This window comes from Strix aluco, chromosome 25, assembly GCF_031877795.1.
Source record: "Strix aluco isolate bStrAlu1 chromosome 25, bStrAlu1.hap1, whole genome shotgun sequence".
In the NCBI taxonomy this organism is placed as follows: domain Eukaryota; kingdom Metazoa; phylum Chordata; class Aves; order Strigiformes; family Strigidae; genus Strix; species Strix aluco.
In genome coordinates, this window is record NC_133955.1 from 5,677,075 (window position 1) to 5,704,390 (window position 27,316).

The window sequence follows — 27,316 nt, forward strand, 5'->3', positions numbered from 1 at the left end:
GCATCAGTGGGACCATGGGCCTGATCCAGCCACCCCAGGTGCTGGGTGTGAAGGCTCAGCACCCGCGAGCCAGGCTGGTTTTTTCTGGCATCCAGGCAAAGCCTTGTGCAAAGGAGGAAACTTATTTTGAAAATTGTTTCTGATGCAGAAAAAAGGAAAGAAAGGGTCAATACCTGTGCTTCAGAGTTCTTCCCTCCTCGTGTTTCCCCTGCAGCTTCCCTTGTTAACACGCTGTTGGTATTTCTATGTTTCATCGGCTTGTAATGCCCGGGAAGATAAGGAGGGCAGAGGAGAGGGACGCAATAAGAAAGGGGTCTCTAAAAATACTAAAATTGTGGGGTTTGCACTTTTCCCTGGAGCGTTTAGACCTGCGGGGAAGGGGAATTTCTTCTTTCAACACTTGTTCCTGGGCCACCCCTTCCAGTGCCGTCGCTCGGACCCGAGCAAAGCCCTCGCCTGTGCTGAGCACCCCCTTCCCCCCTCTCCTCACGCCTGCACCCCCGTGGCTGCCAGGCCTTTTTTTAAAGATGTTTTCAACTGCGTAACCTTCCCTGGACAAGAAACCCATCTGCCTGCAAAGCCGGAGACAGCGCAAAGAGTTTTTCCCTCCTTGATATGTCTTATTGAGTGGAAGAAAAAACCCAAACCATCCTGCAGACTGTCTAGTCTTGAGGCCAGGAAATGGGAATGACCAGCGCAGTCCCCGGCCATCACGTGGGCCGTCGCTGGGATTGTTCCCGTGCCTTCTTCCTCCAGGCTTTGCACGGTTTTAGATAATTCCAGCGCGACGGAGTTTCCTCCACTTCCCTGATGAGATCATTCCCTGTCTAATAAATCTCGCGGCCAGGAAGTTCCACCTGAGGTTCAGTTTAATTTTTCCCCTACTTAAAACCATCCTATGGCTTGTCCCGGTAAAGGAAAAATGTGTTTGGGTCGTGGTTGTGAAGGTGGTGGACCTGTGCCAGTTTACACCCAGGGAAGGATCCGGCCACCTCTTTGTATTTCATTTTTTTATTTGGATAGTTATAAAACTACTGGCTGGTTTTTGTCTGCATCCTGACACAGCCAGGCTCACGGGAGGCGGCATTCCTGGATTTTGGGTTGCAGAGGCACCACTGGGTGGTGGAGGGGGGGGTCCCAGCAAAGCCCCTGTGCTTTGGGGCAGCGCAGGCAGGGAACACCTGAGTAATCCTTTACGCCAAGACAGGACAGCATTTTGCAGTGATGCGTCCCTCTGCCATCTCATAAGGAACCAGAGAAAGGTGACAAAACCCCCTCAGAAGCACTGCGAAACCAGTTAGCAGCGAGCTGGAAATTGTTAGTAAGAGGGGGCGTTAGGAGGCTGGGACGTGGCCGCGTTCAAATGTGTGCTGGGATGGATGAAATGGCCCCACGTACCCACAGGGAGTATGTTGTGCTCGTCTCGTTATCACGGGAGGCTCCGTTTTCCCATTCCCACCCGGAGCATCCTGCGTGGCCAGGCTCCATCACCACCCCCTCGGGTCCAGCCGGTCCCTCCGACCCGACGCTGCAGGGAGGTGGCAGGGCCAGGGCACAATCTCCGAGGGGGTGAGTTGGATTTGGCAAGTAGGATTAACCCGTAAGACTTAGAAAAGCAGGACCTGGGTCCCTGGGGACAGACCTGCCCTCTAAGGACTCAATCTGCTGTAGCTTAGTGCTCGCACGAGCCACCGGCCGGTGCCCTGAGACAACCTACACAGAGCTGGGATCTCCTGGTGTACGTGGAGGACATAGAGCCACCCCGTTAAGCGACCCAGATCCTCTTACCCCTGCCACAGCCTGAGAATTCATCTCTTTTTCCCTGTCTTGCAAGCGTTCACTTAAGTGAATTTAGCCATTAATACGGGTTATTTTCTCTCTCTTCTCAAGTTTTGAATAGCAGGATTGATTTGATTTCCCCCTGAACCTCTGAAGGGCTTCTCTGCTGGCATGAATCAGAGAGATATGCATTTCATTAGCAGTCCTGGATATGGCCTGGAGGCCTTTGAAGAAGGCAGGTTGGGTTTTTTTGGGGATAGAATTAGTAAATGCTATGCTAGCTGGTTGTAATTGCGTTAGGGTTAAATCTTCCAAGTGCTGTGCGGTAACAGGAGACCCGCGTTGCTGCTTTTCATCTTAGTAGATGGAGAATTGATGCTCCCCGCCCCCCCCCCAAAAAAAAGAGCCGTAATGTGGCAGCGCTGAGGCTGCAGCAATAGGAATGGGGTGAAGGGGGAGCTATCCCCACATGGGGGTCACCAGGACAGGGGTCCCATGCCTGGTTGGAGAAGGGACAGAGGGGACCTGCGTGGAAGGTGGGGTGCTCGGGGTGGCACATGCAGAGGGGTGACCTTCTGCTCTTTCCTGCGCCGGCTGTTCCCTGGAGTTTCCGTGATGCTGATGCTCTCACCGTAGCGTCACCGCTTTGCTCTGGCCCTGTAGAGATGTTTCTAGAGGCCGTTGTCCTTCGGAGGGAGAGAAATTGCCTTCAGGGAACTGATGGTGGATGGAGGTTGGACAAAGACGGGTCTGTTTTGCGTGGGCAGTGGGAAATCCCAGTTCCTGCTGACGCCAGAGCTTTTCCCATGGAATCCCAAGTCTTGCCAGGATGGAGAGGAGCAGCTGGGGTCTGGGGGTCTTTCTGGGATGGTGAAGCAGCCATAGGCTGCTGCTGGGCAGGACGTGCCTGACAGCTCATGTGGGCATCATCCTGCCCAGGGCAACTCTTGGCACGCGGGTGCCAGCCTGGTGCCCAGTTCTGCGCTTGCTGGGCACTTGTTGCTGCCCCTCTGCCCCCTGGGGCATTACCCTCCCGAAATCCCCCTCCGCCTGCCAAAGATCTCCCTTCTCGGCGTTGATTTTGCAGCTTTTCCGGCAACCTGAGTTCTCGGCAGCCTTCTGGGCAGATGGAGGTTGTGGCTTTCCGTGGGAGCGCCGCTGACAGGTAAGATGTTGAAAATGTGGCATTAGAGGATACGTAAAGCGTTGCCTCGTGCTCCCCCCCAGCGCAGAGCGTTTCCGTTGCTGCTGCACCCTGGTTTGTGGGGCAGCACGGGTGGGTGCGCGCCTGTGACGCAGCCCCGCGGGGGAACACGTGGCCCGCGGCTCTGAGCGGCTGCCGTCCACTGGGGACACGTGGAGCCATGGCTCTCACGTGGTGACAGCATTTCTGGGCCTTCTGGGTTTAAAACCTGCTTTTTCAGAAGCAGTAAGCCCCGGGGTCTTCCACTTTCTGCCCCTCAGCGTGTAGCCAATGTGCTGGTGGTCCCCATCCGTCCACGGCTGGGGGCAGCAGAGCTCGCATCCCCCGCAGCCGCCTGCTTTCACCTTCCCAGGGAATAACCCACCATCACGGGATGCTCTGCATCCCCGGGGAGGGATGGCAGCTCCGTGAACTTCCCCCAGCCGGGGCCATTCTCCTCGGCTGTCCCTGGCCATCCCTGCCCGGGCACGGTGGAGGAAGCCATCCATTCTTTTATGTGCGAAGGCACGCCGGGCGGAAACAGTTGGAAACAGCCCCGAAAGGACATTCCAAGTCTGGCAGGAAAGCAGCCCGCTTGTCTGGCAGGAGATGGGCTATTGTCTGTCCTGGTGGCCGGCCGGGATTCCTCGGGTCCTGCCTGGAAGAAGAAAACGTCCGTGTGTGTCTTATTTTTTCCTCTACCCTCTCTCCGGAGGGGGTGCTGGGGGCTGCGAGTGCTGCACGTGGCTGGTGCGTGCACAGCGGTGGTGTTGCGCCACCCCAGCTCTCCTCAGCATTGCTGTGTTTGCCCGTATGGTGTTTCCCCCTCGGGTTTTTGCCATGGGTGTTTTTCCCCTGGCTGGGTTGGTTACCTGAGCCCTGGGGGCAGGATGTGGCCGTGGGGCGAGTGGCTGCGTGCTGCTGGGATGGGAGGATTTGGTTTGGGATGACTGGGTACCACGCTGGGCTCCTGAAGGGAAAAGTCTGCTGTAACCTGTGAACTGACAGCTTTCTGCTGTAATTGGGGAGAGAGAGGAAAACAAAACCTCCAAGAGCCTCCCCTGCTGCCTTGGTCAACCTGAGGGGCAGGTGAGGGCAAGGTCAGCCTGAGAATGTGGGCAGCCCAGCTCCCCCAGCCAACCGCTGGCTGCTCTCCCCAAGCCCCCCTTCTGCGGGAGCCCTTTGGGGGTTGGATCAACCCTGAGTTGAGAGGCAGGATTAGCCCTGAGACAGGCAGTGGGTGCTGTGGCAGGGGTGCTGTGGCACAGAACGGGGGTACGGGACCATTCCTGCGCTCGCATCCTCTCCTGGGACCGGTGAAGGTGGTGGTGCCGCTGCCCCGAGCCGAGCAGCGCGTCCACAATTCCTCACACCCCGGCAGCGCGGGAAATTTTGTGCGTTTGTGGCTTTCTGGCCTCCTGCACTCGTTGATATTTTTGCAGAGTGCTTGGATTTCATGTAATCTCAGCGCCTGCTTGGTCCCTGCCCCAGCCGCAGGCAGACATCCCCCTCCCTTCAGGCAGTCTCACCTGCCAGCCTCCCCCCTGAGCTGCCCTGTGAGCAGAAAACCTTTTCTTACGACTGCAGGCAGGATCTGCTGCGGGGAGAAAGCCTGGTCCAGCCGGCACCACACCACACAAAAAGGCAGCTTTTTGGTTTTTCTTCCTCTTGCTGCTTTGTGGAGGTGGGGTGATGCTGGCCACCCCCTTCTCTGCAAAGCCAGAGCCTGCACAAGCTACCGTGAAGATGCTCTGAGTGTCACGGGGGGTTTTGGCATCTCACCGGTGCTCCCCAAGCTGCTACGGTGCCGGGCAGGGTGGGGGCTTGCTGGCGCCTCGGTGGCCCCCCCTGGCCTTTCGAGCTGTTCTGCTGCAACACAAACGGGGCAGATAGGATCGGCTGGCAGGCAGGAAGGGTGGCACGGCCACAGGGAGAATTGCAGGACGTGCTGTTCGGGGTACGACAAGCGAAAGAAAAGCTGTCGCCATCCCAGAAAGCTCAGCCCTTGGACTTGCCAGGCTGAAGTTTGGAGGCGAGGTGAGCACAATGATGCCTGCACGGTACATTTTAGGGCTTCAGTGCCTGTGAGATGAGCCCCCCTTGTGCTCCCCAAAATGCTGTGCCAGGAGGAAGCAGCCCCATGGATCCCTGGACCCTCACCGAGGGCTCGTGGCTCCACGGCGGGTCCGTTTTGGTCCTCCAGGCTGGCACTTCGCATCCCAGTGCTATTCCCTCCCTTCCCCTCCAGCCCTGCATTAAATGGGAAACATTAAAGGCAAAGATCTGTTACACTCCTGGTGCCAAGGCAATTGTTCCTATCCCTATTGTCTGCCACAGGCAGCCCCAGAGCCCAGCACCTGAGCCCACAGCGCAGGGCTGCGGCGGGAACCAGCCCTGTAACAAGATAACGGCACCGTTCTCTCCTTTTTCTTCTCTTTTTTTTTTTTTTTTTTTTGTTCGGCAAACCGTATAATAAATCCACAATGAGGCCCCTTTCAAACAGACCCCTATTAAAGTATCGGCCCCGTTTTAAGAGTAAACTTCCAGTGGCACCGGGAGGTTAAGTACAATAGGAATGTGACCTGCCGGAGGAGTGGGACGTCGCTTTTGTGTGTGTCTCAAACCGACGGCATCGCTCTGTGCTGCAGCGCTGCTGCTGCCGCCCCATTGCCTGGGCAGCACCCCGGCCGCAGGTAGGGAGGGCAGGGGTTATTTTGCTTTAAAAACCCAAAAAAGGCTGGAAGTTGGGAGCAGCTGTGCACCCACACCCGCAGGTGTGGGGTGTTAGGAAAGCGCCCAGAGCAAGGCGCTGCAGCCGCCGTGCATTCGTGCCTCAGTTTCCCCACCTGTAGCACAGCGAGAGCACAGGCTCCGGGGCAGCCTCGCGGGGTAAATCCTACCTCCGCGGGTCGTTGGAGCTGGCAGAGCCATGGGCACGGCTTCCCGCTGGCTGCCCGCCACCGCCACGCCACTGCCAAGCGTGTCCGGCTCCTCCCCGGCCGAGGCGTGCCCAAGGCAGGCGATGGGTTTTTGGGTGGGCGCTGGCCGTGCCCGGGTCGCCCTCCCTGCCGTCGGGCTGGCCAAGGTGAGCCGGGGGCAGGAAGGGGCGACGCGGGCGGTGCCGCAGGATGCGGCAGATCCCGGCGATGCCGACGTCGGGAGGAAGCCCGCCGGCCTGGCGAGTGCGGTGGTTTGTTCAGCGGAGGGCAAGGGAACTGAGATTAAAAAAAGCCCCGCTAAGATCAGAAAGGCTGGCGCGCACAGTGCCCTATTGTGGAGCTGTCACACTTCCCTTTACTTTATTGCTTTTGTCCAACACCCTATTGTTCCACTTCCTTTTGTCCCCTATTCACAGCCCTGGCTTTTCATTACCCAGCCGGCCTTGTTGTTTTCGTTTCTTTTGTTTGAAGTTCCTGAGAGGAAGGTTTTATTTTCAGCGGTTTGATTAATTCGCAGCTTGAGCTGGGCTTTGTTTGTTATGTAATTGCTGCCCTGAGTGGGGCAGCCCGGCTCAGCCCGCCCCCCCATCCCAGCTCACACCCCCAGTCCTGGTTTAGGGGGGGCTTGATGAGCCACTGGGATGTGGGGAGGTGAGAGGGAGCAGAGCAGGGAGGTCCTGGTGTGGGGTGCAGGATGCTCTCCCCATCCCACCACGGCACCTTCGCACCTCAGCAGCCCCTGTGGTCCTGCAACCCGGATCCTGGCTCCTGGCAGCGGCCGGGGAATTTCCCGTCCTTAACAGCCTCCTTTTCCCATTATTCCTCCCTGAAAGGTGTCGGGAAGGTAATATTTGTTCCCGTTCTTGCTGCGCAGCGTGAGGGTTGGTGGCCCTGAGAAGGCAAATCCCTGCGAGCACGGCAGCGGAGATGAGGTGGCAGAGGGACACAGCCCAGCTCGAGTCACTTCTGCGGTGCCCGGCCGAGCGGCCGGCAGCACCGGGGGTTGGACCAGCAGCCACAGCCATGCTGGTGAAATCAGGGAGAGCCGTTCCCTGGGGTCAGCCCCTTGCCCTGGCTGTGGCTCGGCTGGTCCCAGCTCCGTGCTGTGCTGGGGACTCCCAGAGGAGCGATTCTGGTGGCCGTCCCAGCCATTGTTCGGTGGGGCCAGGATTTCCATTTCCCGTCGGAGCAGGAAAGCTGCCTGCTGCCCGGCCGGCTTTCTAGGCACGGCTGCTGGGGCGGTGCGGGGGGGGGCGGCTCGTGAGCCGAGAACCCCTGGGGTGCTGGCTCGGGTCTGGCACGGGTCTCTGCCGCGGTGAGCCTTGGGCTGCTCTCTGCCAGCCTGTTGGATGAAACGCGAAGGCACGTGCTCATATTGGCCCTAAATCCCATCTAGAGGGTCGCTTTTTTTAGGGCTTTGCTTTGTTTCTCCATTCACTCCACAGCTCAAAGTGTGAAGGGTTTGTTTCCCTGGGGGGTTCTGGCCATTGAGCCCCAAATCTGCAAAAAACCTGAGCTTGGGAAGCCAGGAGAGCGCAGCTTCGCCAAGCCATGGCAAAAAGTGAGACCATTGCCCCTGTAAAAACAGCAGGATGGGGCCAGGCTGGGAAAAGGGGTGTCCATGGCCAGGGGGTGCCCATGGCTCTGCTGATGGCCCTGCTGCCCCATAGGATGTCCATGAGGAGCCCCGTTTCTCCCCACCTGGAGCTCGATGGAGCGGGCAGCATGGTGAACTGCACTATCAAGACGGAGGAGAAGAAGGAGGGTGGCTACGAGTCCCCGCCGGGGGCTGCCCCCAGCACCGAGCCCCGTCCCAACGACCCGCCAGGGCCACCGCCAAAGGAGGGCACCGACCCCCAGGCCCTGCCGCAGGTGGGTCCCACGGCTGTGACAAACCCTGCTCCTGGCTGGGGTCCCGCCGGGCTGGCAGAGCATTGCGGCCATCTCGGCTCTGGACCTGGGCTCTATCCCCTGGCATAGTGGGGGGGTTGGTTTCCCTGGGTGGTTATTCCTCATCCTGAGGAAACGAAGCTGAAACCTGAGGCTCCCCCAAGGTTTTCTGGCTGTTGTTGATGCTCTCGGGGATTTGAGTGCTTTGCCTTTGGCATGGAGCCCCCTGCTCCAGCCATGCTCCGTCCCTCCAGCCTCCCTTTTTAATTGCTCTTGGGTTTCTCTTCCCACGACCAGCAGCCTCAGCCCTCCCACTCCCTGTGCTGCCTCCCGGGGAGGGGATGGGTCTCAGAGGAGCCAGGCAGTCTAAATAAATAGTAGAAATCTCCAGCAAACACATCTTTGCAGCATGAAGAGCAGAGATGCTCTCAAGCCGGGCTGGGGGAATGTGCCTGGCAGAGTGTGGTCCAGCAGCCAGCTGGGCTGGGCTGGACTGGCTCCAAGGATCCCACCAGCCCAGCACCTCCTGCCCAGAGACCTGGGGATGTCCCCGTCCGTGGGAGCGGGTGCTGAGTAACACTGTGTGTGTCGCAGGAGTCCCGCTCGCCCGCCGGCGATGCGCTGGAGCCCAGGCGCTCTGCCTTCGAGCCGGCCGTCAGTGGCCAGGAGAAGCTGGACTTCAACAAGAACTTGAAGGAGGGTAAGAAATATTTCCGAGTGGCCTCTTGGGAGCCCTCCCCACTCCCTTCAGGCCTCTCGGTATTTTCCAGAGCTGCGGGATGGGATGAGCCACCCCATGCCATGGTGCAGAGCCTCGGGCTGTGCTCACCTGGCTGTCCTCTCCCTCTCCCTGCTCTGCCAACCCCGGTCCCTGCCGGCGTGGACAGTGATGCCAACCATCGAGAAGTTGCTGTCCAGTGACTGGAAGGAGCGGCTGCTGGGCCGAAACACCACCGAGGCCAAGGAAGTGAAAGGTGAAGTCTTGCCCTGGCCACCCACCTCCACCGTCCTCCTCATGCCCGGGCAGCCGGGGCTGGAAACGCAGCAGTTCCCACCTTAACTGGAGGGGAGATGTGCCTGCAAGTGTTTTTATTTAATAATTTAATATTTTAACAATTTAATAAGGGTTTGTTCTTTTTAAACCAAAACATTAATTTGATTTTTGGGGGGGTGAGCACCCCTGATGAACGCTTGCCCTCTGCACCAAGGGGCTGGTTTAGCCCATGGGGCTCTTTACGCCCCCTGCGCATGAGCCATTTCCTGGCCATCACACCGGTGGTGGTGATGCTGTTCACCCTCCCCAAGCCTCTGACCCGCAGCCACTTGGTTTCTTGCAGGAACCCAGGAGAGCCTGGCAGAGAAGGAGCTCCAGTTACTTGTCATGATCAACCAGCTGTCCACGCTGCGGGACCAGCTCCTGACAGCCCACTCGGAGCAGAAGAACATGGCCGCGATGCTCTTCGAGAAGCAGCAGCAGCAGATGGAGCTGGCACGGCAGCAGCAGGAGCAGGTGGGCTTGGGTCCCCGTGGGCAGCTTGCTCAGGGCAAGCATTTGCCAGGGACCATCCAGCCCTTTGGGGATCCCTTTGGGATCTGCTGGCTGTGGGTGCAGGATCAGGCCAGGGTTCTCCTGGGAGCGGTGGGGAGGTGGCTTTGGCGTCGGGGGCAGGGGGACTTCTCTGTCTGCCCAGAAACCCTCCCGGTTTCTGTGCCCACCTCAAAGACTCCCCATCTCACTCCCTGGTGCTGGGAGGACAGGGGTCAAAGAAAATGAGAATTGCACTCCTTAAAATAATTAAACCTGACTGTGCTCTCTTTGAACACCTATTTTTCCTCTCTGGTGGCCCATACGGTGCTAAGGGCAGGGGTGACACCCCTGGCATACCCTGGGGCGAGGGTGACACTGTCCCTCCAGCCTGTTTCTCTCCCCCTGCCCTTCAAGGTGGCTCAGGGGCAGCTCAGCCACCCCCCGCCTGCCCTCCCCACGGCCCTCAGGACCCTCCGCAGACCCCTTGTCCCCATTTTGATGGTGTTGGGCAGCTCGTGCCGGGCCGTAGCCCCGCTGGGGCCAGCTTGGTGCTGCCGTGGATGCCACTGAGCCCAGCTGTCTCCTCTCTGCCAGATCGCCAAGCAGCAGCAGCAGCTCATCCAGCAGCAGCACAAAATCAACCTGCTGCAGCAACAGATCCAGGTAAAGGCAGGGGACACCTCCCCATGTCCCCCTTTCCATGCTGGGTGATTACAGCCCCCTTGTGTGCCCCTCCCGGGGCCAGGCAAGGGGATGGCACCTGCCTGCCGTGTCCCGCAGCGGTTGTCTGGTCTCTCTGCTTCTCTCCCCCTCTTCCCTCCAGCAGGTCAACATGCCCTATGTCATGATTCCCGCCTTCACCCCCAGCCACCAGCCTCTCCCCGTCACTCCTGACTCCCAGTTAGCGCTGCCCATCCAGCCCATCCCCTGCAAACCAGGTGAGCGGGGTCCCCGGGACTGCCCCAAGCCCTGCAGGGTGGCCTTGTCCCCCAACCCCTCTCCCTCTGCTCCCCGCAGTGGAATACCCGGTGCAGCTGCTGCACAGCCCCCCTCCTCCCACGCTGAAGAGACCCGCCGGCTCGGGCCACCTCCAGATGCAGGTACAGCCCCAAAGCACCTCCATCCCCCGGGCTGGGGTGCTGCGGGGGCTGCTCTTCACCCCTGCCTCCCCTCCATCGCAGGAGACCTCGCAGCCGCTGAACCTGACGGCCAAACCCAAAGGTTCTGACCTCCCCAGTGCCTCCAGCTCGCCCAGTTTGAAGATGAGCAGCTGCCAGTCCCTGACGCCAAGTCACGGGGCCACCAGGGACCTGCAGACCAGCCCGTCCAACCTGCCTCTGGGTGGGTTCCCAAGTGCCTTCACTGAGGGGTGGCCCCACGCCCTCCCCTGGCCACCTCCCAGAGCCAGGGGACATCTCTGATCCCTGGGGTGGCCTGGGTGGGCACCTGCAGCTCTGTGCCATCCCCTTGGGGCACTCAGTTGTGATCGCTGGGGTGGGATGGGGTGCTGTGGGGTGTTGGAGGAGTGGGTGCTGGCGCTTGGGGTGCTGTGGGGTGTTGGAGGAGTGGGTGCTGGCGCTTGGGGTGCTGTGGGGTGTCGGAGGAGTGGGTGCTGGCACTGATGGGTGCCGGTGTCCTGCCAGGGTTCCTGGGCGAAGGTGACGCCATCACCAAAGCCATCCAGGACGCGCGGCAGCTGCTGCACGGCCACAGCGGAGCCATGGAGGGATCCCTGAGCAACCCCTACCGCAAGGTGAGGGATGCTGGCCGGGTGGTCGCTGTCCCCCTCTCCGACCCCACTGTTGGTGGCCGGAGCTGGGTCTCTGTCTCTGGGTGAGCTCCAAGGCTTGGGGCTGGTTCCTGACCCTCCGCTCTCCTGCAGGACCACGTCGGGATTGATTCTTCCCCTGTGAAGGAGCGGATGGAGGAGACGCCGGCCCACCGGCTGGACGAGGCTCTGTTGACCTGTGAGATGGATGGTGAGGATGGCCGAGAGCACCGTGCTGTGACAACCCCCCTCCCTTTGGTCCTTCCTCTGGCTCCTGACCTCAGCCGTTTCCCTCACAGGCTCACGGCACTTCCCCGAGTCCAGGAACAACAACCACATCAAGCGGCCCATGAACGCCTTCATGGTGTGGGCAAAGGACGAGAGGAGGAAGATTTTGCAGGCTTTCCCGGACATGCACAACTCCAGCATCAGCAAGATCCTGGGTGAGTGCCAGGGATGGCACTGGGGGGGCTGGGGCAGGACCCTCCCTCTGCAGGGGGACACAAGCTCCAGCCAGCTGCTCGCTCCGCTCATCCTCAGCCTCCACGTAGGGGTGATGCCCGCCAGGATGATTCTACCCCTGTTGTAGCGTTTCTTTTGGAGATGCCCGTAGCAGCACGGGCCTCATCCAGCCAACGTCTCACACCCCCTGACAGCAGTGGTCCTGTGGCTTTCGGTCACACCAGCCCCTTCCCAGCGGCTGCGTCGCTATTAAAGGCAAGCGGTGCGGTCACCAGCGAGCCGGTCCGAAGGGCCAGCAGCGAGCGTGCAGCGGCGCGACACAGGTGTGCTGTGGGTTCCCTCCGACACCAGCACCTCGCTCTGCCACCGACTCCTTTTAGCAGCTCTGCTCGTTAAAGAAAAAAAACCCCAAAACAACCACCAAGCTTTTCCCTTTGAAGGAACACGTAGGCAGGATCTGCTCCGCTTAACTCTTGTGGCCATGGGGGGGCTCGGGGGGCTGGGAGCAGGCGCGCTGTGGTGAGCTGCTTGCTGTCGTGGTAGATGTCCGTGGCTTTAAATAACCGGTGTGGTTCTGCCCGGGGAGCCGGAGCCACTCGCTGCTCGCAGGGTGCAAATTTAGCAGGTGGATACCTGCAGATGGATGAGTGGTCCAGAGCTGGTATGAACCCAGGTTGGGAGGGGGTTGGATCCTGTGTGCTCTCCTGCTCCTGGAAATGCAGGTCTGAGCCCGTGCGAGGGGCTGAGTGCGTGGGGAAGGAGCTGGTGGAGGACACCATGGGCGAGGGGTTTGCATCTCTCTGTGCCTCAGTTTACCTGGGCCACCTGGCTCGTGGTACAGGTGGAGGTGGAGCTCCCTGGGGGAGCTGGGCTGTTCTAGCGGGTGAAGGACACCCAGGAAAGGGGAACACAGGGACTCACGGGAGGATTTAGATGATGGTGGGATGTCTGTGGAGATCTCTGCAGCCTTGCTTGAAGCCCAGCTAACCCCATAGTCCCCCCAGGACGCTCAGGGCTGTGTCCTGTTGACTGTTGAGCATCTCCAAGGATGTTGAGGATCTCCAAACATCTCCAGCTCGTCTATCTCACTTCCAAACCAGGCGCTGGTCTGGCTGCAGCCTCCCAGGTGCTGAGCTGAGGGGATTAATCCCTTCTCTGCACCAACCTGGCCCCGAGCCCCTCTCCCAGCCCAGCAGCCTTTGTGCCCTGCTTCACCCTCCTGCCCGGGGTGCTGGCAGCAATGATAATAAAGGTCAGCCCATGGGGGAACGCAAATCACACGCTGGCACAGCCTGTTTTAGCCACAGCACCTGCTCGCTGTACCTTGGAGAGGCTCGAAAGCTGTGGCCCGAGAGGTGCCAGGGGAGGGTCAGGGCTGGGGACCTGTTCCCAGTGTTCCCCACCCCAGCACGGGGCTCCCACCGGTGCTGCTGCACTCACTGGGTGCAAATTCAGCTGCTGTTTGCCCAGGGGATGGTATGAACATTAATTAACTCACGATGGTTCTCCCAGCTGGGAGCTGGCGTGGGTTTCACCACAGCAGGCAGGGTGTAAGCGCGCCCCGCGGCTCCTCTCCATGCAGGCTCCCGGTGGAAATCCATGACCAACCAGGAGAAGCAGCCCTACTACGAGGAGCAAGCCCGGCTGAGCCGGCAGCACCTGGAGAAATACCCCGACTATAAGTACAAGCCCCGACCCAAACGTACCTGCATCGTGGAGGGGAAGCGGCTGCGCGTCGGCGAGTACAAGGCGCTGATGAGGAACCGGCGGCAGGACGCCAGGCAGGGCTACTTGATAGGGTAACGCGCCCCTTCCTCCCATCTGGGGGTGCTCACCGAGGCGCCCATGGGGTGGGTGCACCAGGAGGTGGGTGGGAGCACCCCGATAGTCCGTTTGGTGAGTGGATTCCCCTGTCCCGCAGGCCCCAGGGCAGCCAGGTGCCCCCCGCCTCCTCGGACGTGCTGTACCAGCGGCCGGTGGGCATGCAGCTGACATCCCCCGTGATGGAGCACTACCTGCCCCGCGGCGTGGACCCCAACATGCCCGTCATCGTCAACACGCGCAGCCTCAAGGACAGCGACGGTGGAGACGACGGGCACTCGGTGGCCGATGGGGAGATGTACCGCTACAGCGAGGAGGAGGACTCGGAAGGCGAGGACAAGAGTGACGGCGAGCTGGTGGTGCTGACGGACTGAGTGGGGGGCCGAGGGGGCGGTGGGTGGGGGCAGCAGGGCTGGTTGCCACCAAAAAGGAGGTCACAGCATCCCCCCGATTTGTTGGGACTCGGCCGAAGGGCTGCGCTGGGAGCAGAGGTGACCCCGGCGGGTGGGAGCTGCTGCCTGCAAATGGGTCCCACGAAGGTGAGCACCCAGAGTTTTGGGGGGCACGGGGGTGATGGGGCGCTGCATGGGGCCATGGTTGGGATGTGCTGACCCTGCTGGGCGAGCTGGCGAGGGCTGGTGCAGCCTTGCTGTGGCGGCAGGGGTGTGGGGAGCTAAAAGCCACCTGGCCTGGGGACATGGGTGCCACCGGCTGTCACCCACCTGCAGCCCCCCAGGAGTTCCCTGAGGGTATCGGGGTGCGGGAAAACCCCCAGAGCATCTCCCAGCCCTTGTGGGTCCCTTGCAGAGAGCTTCACCCGCAGCCGCCAGCCCCCACTGCTGGGGACACGGGATGGGGACCCGCTTGTCCCTCGCTCAGCCCCGCCTGACCTCCCTGCTGCGTTTCCCACTCGGTCTTTAGAGCCTGCCAGCAAATTCCCGTGGAGCCATTTTTAGCTCTCGCCTGGCCCGAGTGCCAGCCAAGGGCTCCGAGGAGCCCTTTATGCTCCTGACAGCTCTGGCCCACTTTGTAAATAAAGAGGGTGCCTGTTCCCTGGCTGCGCCGTCACCCCGTCCCCCCGCTGGCCCCTGCCCCGGGCACGAGCCCCGGCTGCGGTGGGTACGTGCCCCGTGGCCCCTGGGCACCTCTTCTCCCTCCCGCACCCCGGCCCTGCAAGCTGCAGGCTCCACCCGTGGGCTGCAGCGTTGAAACCAGGGAGGGAGAGAAAAATAACAGCAATTACAAAAATAAGAAAAAAAAAGAATTTTTTTCTAAAAAAACCCAACCTTGCTCCGGTCAGAGCCCAGCCCAGGGGTGTTTGGGGTAGAGAGGGGCTGTGTGGCCGGCTGTGCGTGCGCAGTGTCCGGGTGTGCGTGCACGGTGTCTGGGTGTGCATATACAGCGTCTGGGTGTGTGTGGTGTCCGGGTGTGCGTGCACAATGTCAGGGTGTGCACATACAGTGTCTGGGTGTGCATGCAGTGTGTCTGGGTGTGCATATACAGTGTCTGGGTGCGTGTGTAGGGTCAGGGTGTGCATACACAGTGTCCAGGTGTGCATACACAGTGTCCGGGTGTGCGTGCACGGTGTCTGGGTGTGCATATACTGCGTCTGGGTGTGTGTGGTGTCCGGGTGTGCATGCACAATGTCAGGGTGTGCACATACAGTGTCTGGGTGTGCATGCATGGTGTCTGGGTGTGCATGCAGTGTCCGGGTGTGCATGCATGGTGTCTGGGTGTGCATATACAGTGTCTGGGTGCGTGTGTAGGGTCAGGGTGTGCATACACAGTGTCCAGGTGTGCATACACAGTGTCCGGGTGTGCGTGCACAGTGTCTGCGTGTGCGTGCAGAGTGTCTGGGTGTGCGTGCACAGCTCAGGGTGTGCATACAGTGTCCGGGTGTGCATGCACGGTGTCTGGGTGTGAATATACAGTGTCAGGGTGTGCATACACAGTGTCTGGGTGTGTGTGTAGTGTCCAGGTGTGCATACACAGTCTCAGGGTGTGCATGCACAGTGTCCAGGTGTGCATACCCAGTGTCCGGCTGTGCGTGCAGAGTCTGGCTGTGCATTCCCAGTGTCCGGGTGTCAGCGCACGGTGTCCGGCTGTGCGCAGAGTCCGTGCACCGCCCTGTGGCAACAGGCAGAAACAGGCAGCGCGGTTGCAGCCCCAGCCTGGCCTCCAGCCCAGCACCACTGGGGGTGCAGAAGGAGCCCTCGCTCCAGGCTGCGGGGGGGCGGCGGGGGGGACACAAGCCCTGCAATGGGGGCTTTGCAGCGGACGCCCGTCCTCAGCCCCAGGGGGGGTGTCCAGAGGAGCATCGGGGTACCAGTGCTGCTCCCCTGCACCCCACGGGGCTGCCGGCAGGACATCGTTTATCCAAGGGAGGATCCCGCCTCCTCGCCCACCCAGCAATCACCTCCCTCCTCTCTTGCCCTTCGTCAGTGCTTTATTTATTCCCCCTCCCTGTGCTGCTCTGGCTGGGGCTGGGGTCCCTGGGGAAGGGGTGCTGGCCCCCAGGGAGGGATGGGCTGTGCTGCAGAGGGGGCTGGAAGCAGAAGTGCCCAACAAAGATGCAGCTCTTCCTCTCTCTTTTCTTTTTTTTTTTTTTTTTTAAAAAAAGACTGTAAATATAGATAGAGCTTTATTTTGTTAATAAGACGATGAGTAACTTAACCTGTATATTTCACATACTTGTTTACAATTGTCCCCCTCCCTACCCCTTGGCACAATAAAGGTGACTTTTTGGAGCGGAGATCTGGGTCTGGACTTTACCAGCCTGGGGTCGGGGAGAGCCGAGGGCTGGGCAGGGAGCTCTCACTCCAGGCAGTCAGAGTATGGATGGGGGGTGCTTGTTTCCCCCCTTCCCTGCCCCCCTTCCAGCACAGCCCCCTCCCCAGGCTCTCGCTCCCTGCGATGGTTTCACTTGTGCTGTTTCTCGGCATTTGCTCCTGCCCTGTGTGCCCCAAGCCGCTCCCTTCTCCTCCCACCTCCCACCAGGCTTTTCCCAAGGTCTCACCCCACGCAGCAGCAGGTTTGGGGTTCAGCCTCCTCCACCCAGGTGCCCGCTGCAGCCCAGTGGCCCAGCCTGCCCCTGCCACAGCCAGAGCCCAACGGGGCCTCGGGGGGGCCATGACGAAGATGAGGGCTCAGCTCTGAAGAGACTGTCCTCAACCCCAGGACATCGCTCTGGGACAAGGACAAGCCCTGGCAGTTGCTGCCTGCAGGAAGGGGCAGCGAGGGCACCTGAAGGGAGGTCAGGAGCATGGAGGGACACCAGCAGCCCACCCTGGGAGGAGATACCTCCACCAGCATCTCTGCTCCGGCACACCAGTCCCCACAGACCCACCATCCCCTATTTCCAGCTACCAGCAGCTTTTATTTTGCACCAAAACAAACACCAGATGCAACAACAGTCCCAGTTCTTGCTGGGGCAGGTTCCTGTGCCCGTGCGGAGGGGACGGCCACCTTGTCCCCATACCACTTGCCGAGCAGCCAAGGCAGGGGCAGAGGGGTCTGATTTCACCCCCCAGCTGATGCACAGCCACTGTCATGAGCTGGACAGTGCTCAGCAGGTCAGGATTGCCCTCGCAGAGCCTGTGGTGGGGGGGAGCAGCCGAGTGCTGACAGGGGTGCACTCATGGAGCAAGTCAGCTCTGTTCGACCTCCTGCCAGGGGGTCCCACGCAAGGACACAGCCAAGAGAGGAGCACAGCGATGGTGCCCGTGCGAGGGGCAGGACCGACCTCCCCCTGGCCCTGGGGGAGACGGGGAAGGCAGAGGTGGGAGCCTCTTGCTCCAGCAGCACAGGACACTACGAGGGAAACCATGACGGGAGCTAATGGGAGTCTGGGAGACGATGGCCGTGGGGACAAGCAGAGCCAGCCATGGGCCGAGCACAGCGCCGGGGCGCAGGCACCCAGCGCCCGCCAGCAAAAGCCCCCTGGTCCCAGGGCTCACGGCTGGAGCTGCCCCTTGCTGCTTTGCACCATCCAAGCTGGAGCGCGGCAGCACCCACCCCCCGTGGAAAAGGGTGCCGTGCTCAGAGACAGCCCCAAGCCCAGGATCAATACTGACCCAAGAAAGGTTTTGGGATTGGAGGTGGGAGCCCAAGTGGCACCGAGCAGGCGGGGCAAGAGGGGACGGAGGGAGCAGCGAAGGCAACGGGCACAGCGTGTGTGTTGGGCAGCTAAAGCAACTGGGCAGCTCTGGGGGGGTCCTGAGCAGACGGGGGGACCCGCTTCCCCCCTTGGGGACAGCACAGAGGGAGAAAACTGGGTGCCAGGCCAAGCAGCAGTAGTGCCAGCAAAGCACAGACCTGCCGGGCACCGGGGCCGAGCCGGGGCTCGGCCTTAAGGCGATGGTAAGGCTTCCTGGCGTAGGCAGGGGCCTCTCCGAGGCCGTGGTCCTCTCTAGCATCTCACGGTCCAGTCTCAGTTATGTCCAGGGTCTCCTTTAATCGGTGGCCGGGTCAGAGCTCCTCTCCTCCACCTTCCCACCATCAGGACCTGCCCTCGCCCCCGGCTGGGGTGGGGAAGGGGCGAGGGGGATGCGAGGGCTGTGGATGCAGCAAGGACAAAAATAGCTCAGGGTCTCACAGGCCAGAGATGCTATTTAGAGATCTGCAGGGCTGTGACCACCGGCTTCATCTTGAAGTACTGTTTAAACCTTAGCTTTGCATATCTGCCGAGAGAGGAGAGGGACAGACATGAGACACTTGTCCCCCCGGCCCCATGTCCCCTGGCCACAGAGGATCCCTCCAGCACAGAGGGGCCATTGGGATCCTCTTGCTCCAGTCTTTTAACACTGAACTGTGCTGGGAGCAAACACCACCCGGCCCCAGCAGACTCACCTTAAGAAGTTAAAGTCTATGGTAGAGTATTTATCCTGGATCAGGCCCCAGCATGCCCAGAGGAAATGGGATGCCTGCAACAGACAAAACACGGATCAGAAACAGGCACGGAGCATCATCCTTGCACACAGGATGAGCTGTTCATGCCTCTCCTGGCGGGGTCCCAGAAGTCCCGTGGCTGTGACGACAAGACACGGGGTGGCAGCCAGCTGGGACTGGCCCACACATGTATTTTTATATGCTCCAGAGGCTGGTCCCAGCCTGGAGAAGAGACAAGCAGGAAGGATGCTGAACAGCTGTGCAACGTGCTCAGGGTACCACCTTTGTGTCTGCAGCCGGGATGTCCCTCCTGGCAGCTCCAGCCAGGAAACCAGTGACATTTTGCCCTAAGTTTCCAGAAAATTGGCTCCTCCTGCCCATGGCATTTACCAAAGAGGATTTCCTCATTCTTGGCTGCGCCTGGCCTCTCTGAAGGGATGCCCAAGGCCACAGCTATCAGAGACACGCTGTTCCTTGGCATCCAGTGGGATGGCGGGCAGCCAGTGCTATCTTTGACCTTGCCCAGGGGCTCAGTGCCTCTGAGGTGCAGCTGGGCTCTTTGGGGCAACCTCCTGCCCCAGGTGCCCCCAACCCCCCATGGCTGGTACCTGCACCCCCATCCTCACCAGCCAAGCTGCAGCCAGCTCACCTGAGAGCTGAGGGAAACCTGTCCCACAGAGCGGCCGTCTCCTTCCCATCTCCACCACTCACCAAAGAAAACTTGTTCACTTGCACGTAGAGAGCCTCCAGCTCCTCCTCAGACACGCCTGTGCCTCCTCGGTCCCCCTGGGTGAGCTGCTTGTAGGCCTGCAGGTAGGAGCGCAGCCACTGCAGCTGGGTCTCCTTGCTGGGGTAGAGGCGATAATCCACCTCCTTCACGCCTGCGAGGGGAGCTGGGGTCAGCGATGCCCGGGGGGTGGCAGAAAGGTGAAAGGGAGGGTTTCTCCAGTGCAAAGCGACGTGACCACGGGGCTCTCCCCATGCACAACTGGGTGAGCGAAACCCCTGCAGCTCCCGGTGCGCACGACGGGCTGATTCGAGGTCACTAACCCTTGGGCTGGTGCAGGTGTTGCAGCCAGGCTGCTCCCCACCGCCAGCAGAGACCCTCCCCTTGCACATCCCTCTAACCCCGAGGACGAGCTGCCCCATTTCCCACCACGGGACTGGGGATGCAACTTCCTCCTCCATCCCCAAGGATGGGGAGATCCCGGGGCAGCCGCTGCAACTGGGGGAGAACCTTTGGTGCCACAAAGAGGAGCCCAACTCACCCGCAAACTCATTAAAGTGGTTTCCAATGTCGAAAGCCTGGTAGTTGTAGCCGGTGTACTCGTAGTCTATGAAGCGAACGTGCTCTGTGGAGGCAAAGGCCGGGGCTCAGAGAAGGGCTGGAGATGGAGCTGCCGGCCCCTGGGGAGGCGGGCGAGGGACAGACCCCTCCTCTGGGTGTGCAAAGCTGCTGCCACGAACCTTGTGTCCCGTCGTAGATGATGTTCTTGCAGAGCAGGTCGTTGTGGCAAAGCACGACGGGGGACCCGAGCTGGGAGAGCGTTTCCTTCATCCAGGCCAGCTCCTGTTCGAGCATCTCCAGGCTGGGCACATCCTGCTGGAGGCTGGGGAAGGGGACGGGGTGGAATCACTTCTGCTCACAGGGAACCTCCTGCGGGGGCAGAGCGTTGCCCCCTGCTTCCCTCCGTGCATTTGATAAACGAACTCATCAGTGACACAGAGCAGAGCTAACGAGGCCATTTTTTGTGGGAGGCCAGGTGTGGCTTGGACATCCTCTGGCGTGCTGGGTGGTACCCAGGGTGCCCGCAGACGCCACGGTGCAGCCTCAGCCCTTCCCTTCTCCCCACGAACACCCGCATCCATCCCCCAAATTCACCCCACCAGCCACCGAGCCCCGCAGCGCTCGCTCCCAAAGCGCCCAGCTAACCCCCAGGCAACGGGAATATTTTGGACTCTGTCAGGGCACGTATCCTCTCCATAACCTCAGAAGTTTCTATTCCAAGAAGCGAGCCAGTTAATGATTACCTAATTGGCTGCGCTGAAGGTGCAGGCTTGGGTAAAGTCTGCCTGCAGCGGGGCGAGTGCTGAGAAAAGCCCTGCGGCCTGCCACTGCTGCTCAGGGAACAGGTTAATTATTCGCTTGCCTTCAGGTTCATTCACCTCCACCACCTCTTGGGGCTGTCCACATCCTTCCCAGACACCCCGGCACTCACCTGGCATGAACCCAGGCTCCCAGAAATGGGATGAACCGTTTTCAAGTGGGAACTGGCTGCTTTACTCTATACTGGGTTTCCAGCATCCCCTCCAACACCAGCTCAACCTTGCTGCTCAGATCCCCGCCATAAGAAGGGCTTGAGCTTCAGCTTATTCTAGGGAGGGCTTAAAATGCAGGCTAGATTTGCAGGGAGGAGGAGGAGGTGGATTATTAACAGCAGGTGGGAGTCTGGCTCAGGCCGGATCCTGCCTGGGTGCTGCAGAGACACAACCCAGAGCTGTCTCTGCTCTAACACAGCAAACGCCCCCCCCGACAGGAGGAAGGGTGCTGAAGGGTGTGCGGAGATGCCTCCACCCCACCTGCTCTTGGGGGCTTGGCCACGAGTTTGCTCATGGAGGGATCGTGATGCAGAAGCAGCCACGTGGCCGGATCCAGCCCCAGCACCATCCCCAGCCCCGCTCCCCCACCCCAGAGTCCCACAGAGGCTTTACCTGGGAACCAGGGCTCTTCCCCCCGGTCCCGTATGGGGAAGACTTAGAGATGGGTGGGCAGCGGATGCCCAAGCCAGAGCCTGGCTCTTTGGGATCCCTCTGCCTTTACCTGGGGTTGGATACCTTTGGGCTGAGATCCGTCTTCACGAGGGTGAGGTATTTGTGCAGCTTCTGCCAGAGGATGGGCTTGGGGAGGCTCCCGTTGGCATGGATAGCGTGTACCCGGGCCATCTCCTGGGCCACCAGCCTGGAAGGAAACACGGACACGTGGGTGAGAGGTGGCCGTGCAGCAGTGTCCCCCAGAGGAGTGCTCCACAAAACCAGCCTTGAGGGGGGGTCCCCGAAAGCCGTGTTTAAAAACGCAGGCTCAGCGCAGCTCAGACTCCCCTCCACCTCAGCTGCAAGCCTCAGAAGCGTATCAGGACCCTGTCTGGGTCAAAAGCAGCGTTCACCTTTCCAGGGCAAATTCAGGTGAAAGCTGTGGTTCTCATGAAATCTCTGCTCACCAAAAGCTGATGCTTTAAAAACACGCTGATAAACCCGGCTGCGGGTTGGCCCATTTATCCCCCAGCACCACCCAGGTTTGTGCCCGTCAGCGATGCTCGAGCACCGTTCTGGCACAAAGGCAGTGAGGGGGTGAGGTGGAAACACAGAGCAAACCCCCCACGCCCAGAGAAGCACCAGTGTCCCCTTCCTGTGGCTCCCCCCTAGTCCCGCACACCCCAGGACGTTGGGGTCCTGCACACCTGAAGATGTGGGGGTCCCGCACGTGGTCGGGCCCCAGCGCGATGCCCGGCAGGAACTGGTAGCAGAGCCCGTTGTGGAAGGCGCAGTAAAGGTCAGGGGCGCAGCCGTGGGCACGCAGCACCTGGAAATTCCTCAGCTCCGTCTCCCGGTCCACGAACAGCTCCGTCTTCCTGCCGTAGACACGGACCAGCACCGCGTCCGCCATGTCCTCGTCCGTGTAGCAAGCCACGAGCTTGTTGGTGATGCCATCGGTGAAGAGCTGGAGGGGGAGAAGGGCGGTAGAGCCGATGCCTGTACATCCCTGCCACGCCAAAGGGAAACCCCCTCCCACCAGCAGACCCCAGGGAGAAAGCGAAGGCAGGAACAGGCAACGGGCAAAAGAGAGCACGAAGCAGCAGTGCCCACGGCAGCCAGGAAAGCTCCCGCAGCAGATGGCTCGAGTTTGCAAGGCCTCGAGGCTCACACATGTACTGGGGCTCTGCACAGGGCCACAGGCATAAGGCTTCAGCTGCACAAAGCTGGCAGTTTGGGTGGAAATCCTGCTGTTTTTCACCTGGAAGCTCAGGAATAGCTGAGGCCAGATGTGCCGCCAGCACACTTGGCACCCGAGCGGCTCCAGGAATCGCTCCCAAAAAAAATCAACGTAAATCTTTTGGCACAAAATGAAATTAAAAAAAAACCCAAAAACCACAACCCAGCAAACAACGTGGAACAAACACCACCACCACCCCATCTCCTCCTCCTGACCCTCCCCGCGGGGCCGGGTCGCTGATAGGCAGGGACGTCTCTGCTGGGGACGTCTCGTGTCATTGCTCTGATGGCTCCTCACAGATGGAAAGGGAGTTTTGTTCTCCCGTCGCCCCGGCCTGGCCGCCTGCCCGCGCACATGCAGGGGCTGCCGCCCGCGCCAGGCTCCTCTCCCCATCCCGCCGCGATTTTCGGTCGCCTCCGGCGCACCGAGGGGTTCGGGTCTCCATCGCCTCATGGGAAACCCCCGTCCCATCGTCCCCCACGCAGGGAGGATGCTCAGCCCCACGCGGTTCCTGCTTGGCGCCGAGGCTGAGCATACCAGGGTGCCGCTGCTCCCCAGGAAAGTGATTTGTCGATCCCCCTGGGGTTCGGGGAGCTCCCGGAGCAGGTGTGATGCTGACGGAGCGGGAGCGGGGCGAGGGCACGTGCTACGGCAGCAGCGGTGCTCGGGGGTGGGACAGCTAATTTTAGACATCCCACTCAGCAACCCACGCTCCTATATAGGGTGCCTATATATAGGGCTCCCCATGCAGTCTCCCGAGGGAAACTCAAAGCACTGGAATGAGACACCCCAAGTTAGACGGCTCGTTACACAGCTGGCTGGTGTTGGATTCACGGCGAGCACGGCAAGCGGCGAGCCAGCCGCCACGGCCCCAGCGGGCTGCAGCTGGGGCGGGCTGAATCTTCTCAAGCAACCGAGTTGCTTTTCCCAAGGCAGATAATCTGTGTTTCCACAATGGTGCCACGCTCTGGGCTCCTCTCCTTGTCCTGCCAGACCCCAGAGGCCAGAAATTCAGCAAGGAAAAGGTGGCATGGCCCATCCATGCAGAAGAGGGTGCAGCCTGGGGCCGGTGCCCTCCATCAGCCACAGGTGAATGGCTCCACCTCAAGATGCTCGGCACCTCCTCGCCTGCAAAGTCCCTCGCACTGCTTTGTTTTGCTGCTCGACAGCCCGATCAGCCCTTTCCAGCAGGTTTAATGGGATTACTGAGCCTTATCCCCTCTGAATTCCAGGCCACTAACTTTGGAGACTCACACGTGGTTCGTCAACCTGCACACACGCACGCAGGGGTTCGCCTGGTTTGGAGGTGGCAGCTCCTCCAGCTCCCGAGCGTGGCTGCTTGGGAGATGCCTGGTGCTATTTCCTTGCAGATCCGAGGTGCAGTCAGCTATCAGCAGGGTCGCAGCGCTGCTACCAGCCCAAATCCTTCCCCGCTGTGGCTGTGTGACAGCAGGGAGTGGGGGGGAAACAGTGTGACTCCACACCAGGAACCTTGCAGCAATTAAACGCGAAGCGAGACCCAAGCCTTGTGCAAAGAGGCCGAAGCGAAGCAGCTCCATCCAACACCCCGGTGCTGCCCCTGCCATGAGACCCCCCTCAGCTTGCACCCCCAGCACCACTCCTCAGCCCGAGAGGCAGCCAGTAGCCCCAGGACCAGACTGCAAAAAGGGCACCTTGTTGCCCAAGTGGGGCTAAAAACATCCAGCCGTGCCGGAATCCTCGCAGAGGTTTGGCTCCACATCGCTGCTGCTCTTCTTATCGCCGGATGAGGGATGGAGGAGTGCATGCTTCCCTGAGAGCGTGGCTGGCTGACTCACCCACACTGCCTGTGCCTTCCCGGCACGGGGATGCCTCGGCCCAGGGACAGAGCTTAAAGGGTGAGGAGCAGGAGCCCTGAAAGCGGGCACAACCTGGAGCACAGGGGGCTGAAGACCCCAGTAAGAAGAGGGCAAGGCGGGGGAGGCCAAGCACCCAGATCCTTCCTTCGCATCTTCCACACCCTGCCCCAAGCGCCGGGAGATTTTTCCATGTCACCGGCACAGCCTGGTACAGCCCCTGCAAGCAGCTGTGCACTGACACGGTGCGACGAGGTGGTGTGAAGCGGGCACCGCTCCAGTGCGCCGAGGAGAGCGAACAGGAACGCTAATAGGAACCAGCTGAGGACCAGTGCACCGCTCCAATCCCCTCCCGAACAGCCCGGCAAGAGCAGCGAAGGGAAACGCAACCGGAGGTTTTTTTCCCCCCCGCAATTCCTACGGGGTTTTTTGCCTCTTTTTTTTTTTTTTTTTTTTTTTTTAATTAAAAACACACGCACGCACAGACAAGCTGCTGTTGAACACTGACCCCCTCCGATGCCTGGAGAGAGCCTGGATACCGGAGAGCTGGGGTCCTTCTCAAACAACCATCACCACCGAGGTCTGTGCTCGGTGCTGCACAGAGCCTGGGACATTTCCTGCCCCTACAACTATGTGCTCTGAGGAACTCGAACTCCGAGCTTCCTGCCTATTGCCATCTGCCCTTTCATATGTATTTTCCTGCAGCTTCTTGTATTTAATTACACTTGGCTATTAATACATTTTTAATGACAGTCCAGGCACACGGGAAGCATGTGCCTTCAGAGGACACGCATACACACGTGTGTATGTTTGAGTGCACCCAGCTCCGCCACCTCCACACTCCCGTGCCCATCACTGGGAGCCCAGTGAGGGCTCAGATGTCACCCCCAAAACCTGGCACCCCCAGGCAGAGGTGAGGAGGGGAAAAGGGACTCCCATGTTCAGGCAGCTGCCAGCCCCGCTCTCCCAGCCAAGCCCCGTCCCGTGCAAGGAGCTCTGAACCCCGCTGAATCCCAGCTCCCATCCGAACCTGGGCTCGGCTCCTGCGTCCTGGCAAAGGTGTGAGCCAAGTAACCCAAGCGAGACCTGCTCCTGGGAGCAGCTACTCCTGCGAGCAGGGGCCTGGCAGCACCGGCTGCAGGCAGGGGTGCAGGCAGGGGTGCAGCACCTGCAGGAGAGACTCAGGGGGGAACCAGCGGTGCAGCCTGCCGCCCCGGCAGCCCCCCAGCCTTCACCCACCTTGGCAGCCTCGAGGGACCCTGGGGACACACTTACAGTCCCAGTCACCGCTCAGTGACCCTCGGGGGGGGGTCCCAAAGCCAGGGTCGGGGGGGGGGTGTCACACCTTTGCACATCCGATCGGCCCCGGTTACACTCTAAGAGTGGAGAGGAGATCTGGGGGTGGGGGGACGGGATGCTGTACCCTCCTTAGCAGGTTCTATACCCCCCCACGGTGGGTCCTCCAGTCACCCTCATGTCAGACCTTATAGCCCCCCCCGAGTGAGCTCTATCGCTGCCCCACGGTGGGTGCTGTAGCACCCCGGGGTGAGCCTTATAGCCCCCCAGGCTGGGCTCTGCAGCCCCCTCGAACGATCCCCGCGGGGGGGGGGGGGGATGGTGTGTGCCCCGTGTGTCCCGTCCCTCACCCCCTCCCCTCACCCCCCACCCCCCCCCCCGACGGGGCGTACCTTAGTCTTCACCCTGGCCGGTTCCCAGCCGGGTCTCAGCTCCCGCATGAGCCGCAGCGCCCCGGGCAGCACATCGCCCTCATCCACCGCAATACCGAGGTGGGGGACGGCGGGGACCCCACCGCCCCCCCGTTCCGGCCCCGGGCAGTCGGGGCAGCGGCCGGGCGGAACGGCCATCGCCAGCTCCGAGCTACCGGAGCCGCGGCCCATGTGCCGGGGGCTGCGGCGGGGCCGGCGGCCGCGGGGAGGAGCCGCCCGCCGTTGGGAAGCCATGAGTCACCGGCCCGCCTCCCGCCGCCGCCTCCCCGCCAGCGCCCGCCCGCATTGTGAGGTCAGCGGGACCCGCAACGGACCCGCACCGGGACCCCCCCCCCCGCGACCCCCACCGGCACCCCCCACACCTGCGGCCGGCGCCTTCCACCGCGGTGCCTCCCCCCTCCCCATCCCCAGACCCCCTCAGCCATCCCGGGGTGCGCACAGCCCCCCCCCCCCCCCAAAATCCCTTTGGGGTGATAATAAAAAGGGATGGAGCACATGAGATGTCCCCCAGGAGGGACACAGCCCCCCCCAGCCCCATCACCATCTCCCCCACCAAGCGCTGACCCCCACGAGGGATTTACAGGTGGGCTGGGGAGGGGTTTGGTAATTAAAGATTGAGCACGTTGGCACCGTGTCCCCCTCCCGCCGCCCGCTGACACCGCTTCATTATCAGAGGAAATAACAACCGCCCCTGGCTCAGAGGAGAATGCCCCCTCCAAAGTTTACAGCTGGCTGCGGCTGAAACCAGCTAAATGGACCATGGAGACTAGGGGAAAAATCATTTAAGGAAAAGGAAAAAAAATAAACCAGCCAGTTCCCCGTGCTTCTAAATATAGAGCGAGCCCTGTCAGTTTTAATAGGATGGCCATAATTGCTCTCGCTGCTTTGCTGGGCTGAGCGTGGCCTAATTGCTTGCCCATAACAATCCCAAGTGTTAATACGGGGCAGTTGGGGGTTAGCGGTGCCTCCGAGCCAGGACTGGGCAGCAGCCACCAGGAAATTGCGCTGGCCAGGCGATTAGAGGTGTTAATAGGGTGGCTTAAGGGGCCCAGGAGCAGCACCGCAAGCAGCCCGGGCATTTTTCCCCTCCCGCTGCTTGAAACAACTGTGCTGAATGGGGACAGAACTGGATCCACAAAAACATCCGATTTTAGGCCAGCCTGACCCTTTTCCAGCTGAGGGCTACAGGCAGAAGCCGTCATGGGCTTAAGTCACCTGGTGCTTTTTCAAGCCCACATCCACTCGAGTTTTCTCCAGACCAGAGCCTTTGCAGTGTAGAATAGGACAGAGGAGGTTTAGTTATTTCCAAGCGGAGAATTTCCCTGCGGTAGGAAGGAAGGGGAGAAGCTTGCCGGCGTCGCTGTACGGTTGCGGAGAGGCCGGGCTGTAGCTCCAGCGCTGACCTTGTGCTGCTCCCCTGCCTTCCCGAGGGTCTCTGGGCAGCTCTGCCCTCCCTGCCTGCACTGCCGCTGCCTCCCAGCCCTTGGGCTTTCCTGCGCTGCCGAG

General features: G+C 60.7%; 2 protein-coding genes across 10 annotated transcripts in view; one reads left to right on the top strand and one right to left on the bottom strand.

Annotated features, from left to right (window-relative positions):
- The window catches only part of SOX13 (SRY-box transcription factor 13), a 42,311-nt gene extending 26,189 nt beyond the window's left edge, over positions 1-16,122 (top strand). For 3 of the 8 annotated variants that reach the window (XM_074850220.1, XM_074850217.1, XM_074850218.1), the window contains exons 2-15: positions 2,867-2,944; positions 7,572-7,773; positions 8,386-8,491; positions 8,679-8,765; positions 9,129-9,301; positions 9,914-9,982; positions 10,143-10,257; positions 10,337-10,419; positions 10,501-10,660; positions 10,963-11,072; positions 11,202-11,298; positions 11,387-11,530; positions 13,132-13,348; positions 13,471-16,122. In XM_074850220.1, coding sequence (XP_074706321.1) covers positions 2,907-2,944; positions 7,572-7,773; positions 8,386-8,491; positions 8,679-8,765; positions 9,129-9,301; positions 9,914-9,982; positions 10,143-10,257; positions 10,337-10,419; positions 10,501-10,660; positions 10,963-11,072; positions 11,202-11,298; positions 11,387-11,530; positions 13,132-13,348; positions 13,471-13,744 — 1,875 coding nt within the window. In that variant the 5' untranslated portion in view covers positions 2,867-2,906 and the 3' untranslated portion in view covers positions 13,745-16,122. The remainder of the gene's footprint in view (positions 1-2,866; positions 2,945-7,571; positions 7,774-8,385; positions 8,492-8,678; positions 8,766-9,128; positions 9,302-9,913; positions 9,983-10,142; positions 10,258-10,336; positions 10,420-10,500; positions 10,661-10,962; positions 11,073-11,201; positions 11,299-11,386; positions 11,531-13,131; positions 13,349-13,470) is intronic. The other 5 variants (XM_074850225.1, XM_074850223.1, XM_074850224.1 and 2 more) reach the window with 3 other exon arrangements.
- A 603-nt stretch (positions 16,123-16,725) lies between these two features.
- ETNK2 (ethanolamine kinase 2) lies at positions 16,726-26,044 on the bottom strand. 2 transcript variants are annotated; one of them, XM_074850062.1, is made up of 8 exons: positions 25,772-26,044; positions 21,716-21,975; positions 21,079-21,216; positions 19,725-19,867; positions 19,526-19,609; positions 18,969-19,138; positions 18,219-18,292; positions 16,726-18,049 (listed from the first exon to the last, which is right to left on the bottom strand). In XM_074850062.1, the coding sequence occupies exons 1-8, from the start codon at positions 26,042-26,044 to the stop codon at positions 17,977-17,979; spliced, it is 1,215 nt and encodes a 404-aa protein (XP_074706163.1). In that variant the 3' UTR covers positions 16,726-17,976. The 2 variants fall into 2 exon arrangements, with proteins under 2 accessions (XP_074706163.1, XP_074706164.1); XM_074850063.1 differs by having other exon boundaries at positions 16,726-17,924; positions 25,772-25,980.
- Between the last annotated feature and the right edge of the window lie 1,272 nt (positions 26,045-27,316).